Source organism: Bison bison, unplaced genomic scaffold (assembly GCF_000754665.1).
Source record: "Bison bison bison isolate TAMUID 2011002044 unplaced genomic scaffold, Bison_UMD1.0 scf7180017864281, whole genome shotgun sequence".
NCBI lineage: Eukaryota > Metazoa > Chordata > Mammalia > Artiodactyla > Bovidae > Bison > Bison bison.
The window spans coordinates 954,243-960,242 of record NW_011494853.1 but is presented as its reverse complement, the minus strand read 5'-3'; the positions used below and the strand labels follow the sequence as shown (position 1 = coordinate 960,242).

Sequence of the window (6,000 nt, the reverse complement as noted above, 5' to 3'; positions counted from 1 at the left end):
ACAGTTACACATAAAAGAATGAAATTGGAATGCAACTTCTTTACAGGTTGATTGAAAGTCTTACCTGAGCAAGTAACTTTGGCTTCATGATAGTGTTCACAACTAAGCCCACCCCATTGCCAGTTCTTGCAGTCCCAGATAGAAGTCTCATTTCCATTGCAGTTGTTTAAAAACAGCCATGTGTTTGTTGCCTGAATTTTAGAATAAACTTGATAGGATGTTCTGAGCGCAGATCCACATCCCAGCTGCTTGCAAACCACGTCAGCTTCTTTCAGTCCCCAGCTTCTGTCGCATACTTTCCCTAGCAGTTTCTGAATTTCCACCTCCACTATCCCAGCACAGCGGCTGCCTCCACCTTTGAGTCTCAGTTCGAGATCTGATCCATCTGCAAAAGAAACATAAACTTAGGCCATAGATACATATGGCGGTTAACCACCATAGGGTACTTTTTTCAATCTTGTTCCTTCTCAGATACTGAGACACTAGAAATTCTGGCTTACCTACTTCCTGGCTTTTAGAAGAGCAGCATAGACCATGAATTTGGTTAGAAATGGGGCTATAGTTTCAAAACTTGTAGATTTAGAATTTGAAGTGTGGTCCCTAATAGCAGTTGAAACAATTTTTATAGAAAATAGAGACAGACAACCCTCCAAACTAGTCAAATAAAGAATGTGTTAAAGATTCCTCATACCTGAAAAGAATTCCTAACAAGGAAATCATTGGCTAGTTCTCTCTCTCTCTCACCTCTTACACCTATTCCTACTCCTAAAGAACACAGACCCTTCCTTCTCTGTTTTTCTTATTTTAACTTACCAGAACAGGTCACACCAGCATCTTCGTTATGATTGCAGTAATGCTTTCCCCATTCGTGATGTCTGCACTGCCAGACAGCAGATTCATGTCCTTGGCAGGAAACACTGTCAAGCCAAATGTGTCCAGTTCCCTCACTGGCATTGACTCTACCGATGGCAGTGATGGCAGTCGGACATCCCAATTGCTGACAGGCTACAGCAGCATCATCACTGTCCCAGCCATCATCACACACTGTCCCCCATTCTCCTTGGAATCTCACTTCTAATCTTCCTGAACACTTGGTGACTCCATCTACCAGTCTCAGGCTCAGGTCAGCTCCCTCTGTAAGAGGGAAACAAAGCCAGTCAGTGATAAAGAAACAAGCATGAAGATGCTCTAAACAGCTCGACCTGAGATGAGATAAGAAAAAGGCAGGGGGCGGGGTGGGGTGGGGGGACATAAGCAGAGACAGAGAAAATAATGATATATTCCCACTGAAAATCATTAAAGATGGAAGTAGGAGCAGATCAGGCAAGAAAAAAGTGTTAGTGGGAACCTGGGGTATAGCACAGGAGCTCAAATCAGTGCTCTGTGATGACCTGGAGGGCTGGGATGAAGATGAGAGTGGGAGGGAGGCTCAAGAGGGAGGGGATATATGTATACATACAGCTGATTCACTTTGTTGTGCAGCAGAAACTAGCACAAGATTGTAAAACAATCATACTCCAATTTAAAAACAAGAAGACAGGATTTTTTATGAATTAGGAGTTTGGCACTAGCAGATGCAAACCATTTTATATCCAATGGATAAATAGCAAGGTCTTATTGTATAGCACAGAGAACTATATTCAGTATCCTATAATAAATCATAATGGAAAAGGTCAATCAATCAATTAAGAAAAAAGAAGACAGAACTTTTCACTGTGGAGAGCATGCATTACAGGAAGAGTTTCTAACAGGAGGCCAAGGAACAGAAATTTATCTAGAATCTGCTTGTTTAAATACCACAGATGTTTTTGTTGGTTTTTTTTTTTCCCTGTTAAATACATACTTACAGATGCCTAGGTGCTTATATAAATATAAATATATATATATTTGCTGCAATACTTAACACTCACTTTTGGCTCTGACTGCATTACCTACCCAGACTATTTGGCTTGTATTACCATGCCTGACCCCTTTCTGACCATGTCCCCCAATCAACACTCCTCAAAGACTAGCACTTGATTCTGAGTAATATCCTATAATAAATAAATTGGGTTTTTCCTCTGGCACTTTTAGTTTCTTTCTTTTTTTTTTTGGTCACAGTGCTGTTTATTGTGATTCCTCAGCATGTATCAAACACACTGAGAAGAAACATGCTGACTGGAGACCTGAGTAAAGGAAACTGGAAGGTACATACTGTATTTTTTCTACCCCAAATCCCTTTCACTTTCTTCAGCTAAAAAAACCAATCTTTTCTGTAGGAATCCCATTCTTTGTGGTTCAGACTGTACATGATCACACTGTTCAACAAGAAAAAAGCCAACTTGGGAATTCCCTGGTAGTCCAGTAGTTAGGACTGTGAGCTTCCACTGCACGGGGCCTAGGTTTTATACTTGGTCAGAGAACTAAGATCCCCACAAGATAAACAGCATGGTTTCAAAAAAAAAAAGGAGGCAATTCAAGAAATAAAAGAAGAGCCAGAACCTTGATGATATTGTTTAAGTGCTGAATCCATTCATGGATGGAGCTAACTGTACCTCCTGTATTTCCCAGTTTTCTGAGTCAGTATTCCCTTATTTTAAAGCTAGTTTGAATTGAATTTCCTTCATTTGAAAAAAAAAAAATAAAACCTGGTGAATACAAGAACATTTTTACCCTGGTTATAATTTCCTAAATATCCCCTGGGGTCCAAGGCTTACTAGGTCTTCAAATGAGGCATTCAATTGAAGAAAGGAGAGTGACATTTTTGTACACACAAAACCATGTCCCAGACCTTAATAAAGGATGGAACATGAAAGTCCCTAGAAAGACACAATGCCTGCTCACAGTGTAGTATTAGCGTAAATGAGGTTTTAATAGATACCCAGTTTTTTAAATCATTTGATTCTGTGAATTTAAACTAATAGTTTGATGAAGGGTGGGTCAATGTGGCTAAAGAGGAGGATTTTATAGGTAGAGGATAATAATAGGGGTGACTTTCTTCTAAAACATCCAGAAAGTAACATTTTCTAGTTAACCTGGTTTCTTTTCCTTTCTTTTTTTGGAGGGGTGAGGGAGTAGCCTGTTCTCTGAATACTCCCTTCTATCCTCATAACTTGGATCTCAATTTCATGGCTCATCCTCCCTCCCTAAACTATTTATCCTAATTTCAGTGAATGGTTAAAAAAAAAGAAAAATTCCTCACGGGCTTCCCCATGGCTCAGTGGTAAAGAATTTGCAGGAGATTTAGGTTCCATCTCTAGGCTTGAAGATCCCCTGGAGATGGAAATGGGAACCCACTCCAGTATTCTTGCCTGAAGAATTCCATAGATAGAGGAGCCTGGTGGGCTACAGTGCATGGAGGTACAAAAGAGTCAGACACAACTAAGTGACTGAACAATAACAACAACAACAACAACAAAAACCCCACAAGTATCAGAACTGCATCCTGAAATTGGTTATAATGAGGCAATAAAAGAAGAAGACTTTCCTCATTGTAGTTTTCATTTGCATTTCTCTACTAATTAGTGACATTGAGCATCTTTTCATGTACTTCTTGGTCATCTGCATGTTGTACAGGAAAAAAATAACACAACATTGTAAAGCAACTATACTCCAATTAAAAAAAAATTTTTTTAATAGTAAGAGAAAAAAAAAGAAGCACATTTCATTATGTTTTTAAGAGTTCAAACCTTTGAGACTTTTACCCCCATTTTTGTCCTCTCAGAGAGAACGGAACAAACCCAGAGCAGTCCTTACCTAAGCAAATCACTCCGGCATCTTCAGCGTGATCACAGTTGTGCTTTCCCCATCCTTCATGTCTGCAGTTCCAGAGAGCTGACTCATTTCCATGGCATACCAGATCATCAAACCAGATTGGCCCAGACCCTTCTCCAAAATTAGCTGAGCCAGAGAAACTGACAGCACTTCCACATCCAAGCTGTTTACAAACCACAGAAGCGTGATCCAAGTTGAAGTTATCGTCACACACTGTTCCCCACTGGCCCTGGAATTTGATCTCTATTCTTCCTGAGCACCGGTTTCCTCCATTCATCAGCCTCATCTCCAAATCAGATCCATCTAGAGCAGAGAAAAGGCAAGAATTCAGAAGTGATATTTATTCTGAAGTGATCTTAGAGAATAGTATTCCTCTGGTCTCTTGAGACTTGCTGCTGTCCTTAAAAATGATGCCTCATTGTGGATGCTGCTCCAGTTCACATGTTGAAAGATTTTGATCTTTGAAAATTAACTAATGATTAGGACTTTCATCTGTATCAACTGACCCCCCAAAAAAATCTTTTATGGATTAAAATTTACTTTTTGCTTTGTCTCCCTCTATTACTAAGACATAGTAAACATGTCTATGTAGAAATAAATAGTAGAAAAAAGTCTACCCTCTTTACTGTTATGCATGTGATGATAACAGAATTTCCAAGAAGTAGATGCTCTGAGAATTGAGCATTGATCAGGGTGGAGAATCTCAGAAATATGGACTCTGAAACCTTAGAAATATGAACTTGGAAACCTCATGAAACTCGTGAGTCCCTGACTACTCATTCCTTTCTATTATTATGCACAAGTTGAAGCTTTAGGTGTATAATGTTCAAAAACTAAATTTGATTGACATCATCCTTATATAAAGGATCCTTATGCAAAGTTATGAAAAACAGAACACAGGAGGTAAAAGTACTACACTGAGGTCTTAGCTTAAATGGTCAATACCATCAACAGCAATAATTAATAGTAAGAGCCTGGCAAGATTTATTATGATTTTTAACTTCACTGTAGATGCTTGATGTAGCTCTTACAATTATTACTTCTTATCTTTCCCTGCAAAATGATTAACAATGAAAGACAACAAGAAAAGAAAGAAGAGAAAGGAAGAGGAGAACAGAGAAAGAGAAGGAAGAAGAAAGAGAAATGAGTTGTCTAGATAATGAGAAGCAGTGAGCCATGAGGAAACCAATGCTAATGTTTAGCACCTATGACATACATGTCAGTGTACCGGTAGCTTTACATGTGTTATATTATTGACTATTCAGAAGCTGAAGTTTAGAAAGATTTACAACTTACTCAAAATAATAGCATTAAGGAGTAGTTGAGAAGTTGTCTAGATACTAGTTACTCCCATGAAACCGCAGAGCCTGGGTAAAGATTGCTGTTGTTGTTTAATCACTACGTTGTGTCCGACTCTTTGTGACCCCATGGACTGTAGCCCGCTCGACTTCTCTGTCCCTGGGATTTCCCAGGCAAGAATACTGTAGTGCGTTGCCATTTCCTTCTCCAGGGGAACTTCCCGAGGGATCAAATCCATGTCTCTTGCATTGGCAGGCAGCTTCTTTACCACTAAGCCATCAGGGAAGCCTGGATAGAGATTAATCCTTTCTGAAATCAGTCCTATGGAGGAGATGGTCTCTAACAGAAAGGCTGGGCGGTGAGAGGATTGCCTAAAGTTCAATGACATGAGCAAAGAGAAATTGGAAGCTCAGGAATCTGAACTGGATCAGAAACATGACCTTGGGTTTTGTCTGCAGAAAGGTCTGGGTTATCATAATAGCAAGTGAGACGAAACTTATGAAATATTTTATAAATTAAAACTACCATGTAAATGGAATGAATAGCATTGCACAGTGGAAAAAGCAATTCTACCTTGCAAAATATCCTTCCTCCAACAAAACAGATTAGTGCTAGGAGTATTTATTTCTTGACTTGGTAAATTGATTATCAGTTAATGGGCAAACTGTCATGATTTATGAGCCAATACACGAAAGCAGCATTTTATGGGGAAAGGGGACAAGGAATCAAGTTAGATATGATTTAGGAAATGGCAACCCACTCCAGTATTCTTTCCTAGAAAATTCCATGGACAGTGGAGCCTGACAGGCTGCAGTCCCTGGGGTCACAAAGAGTCATACATGATTAAGCAACTGAGCACAGAATGTTACAGTAGGATTACTTAATATAAAATTGAAGCTAAGCACTTCCTCATTGACTGTAATATTCAGAATCTCTTTTGATTTTTTT

At 39.2% G+C, this 6,000-nt stretch overlaps 1 protein-coding gene across 2 annotated transcripts in view; it reads right to left on the bottom strand.

Moving 5' to 3' along the window:
* LOC104995494 (scavenger receptor cysteine-rich type 1 protein M130) overlaps positions 1 to 6,000 on the bottom strand; it is a 36,852-nt gene that overhangs the window by 27,080 nt on the left and 3,772 nt on the right. For both annotated transcript variants that reach the window (XM_010849373.1, XM_010849374.1), the window contains exons 4-6: positions 3,736 to 4,056; positions 814 to 1,134; positions 65 to 385 (exon numbers count right to left, since the gene is read on the bottom strand). In XM_010849373.1, the coding sequence (XP_010847675.1) occupies positions 65 to 385; positions 814 to 1,134; positions 3,736 to 4,056 (963 nt within the window). The remainder of the gene's footprint in view (positions 1 to 64; positions 386 to 813; positions 1,135 to 3,735; positions 4,057 to 6,000) is intronic.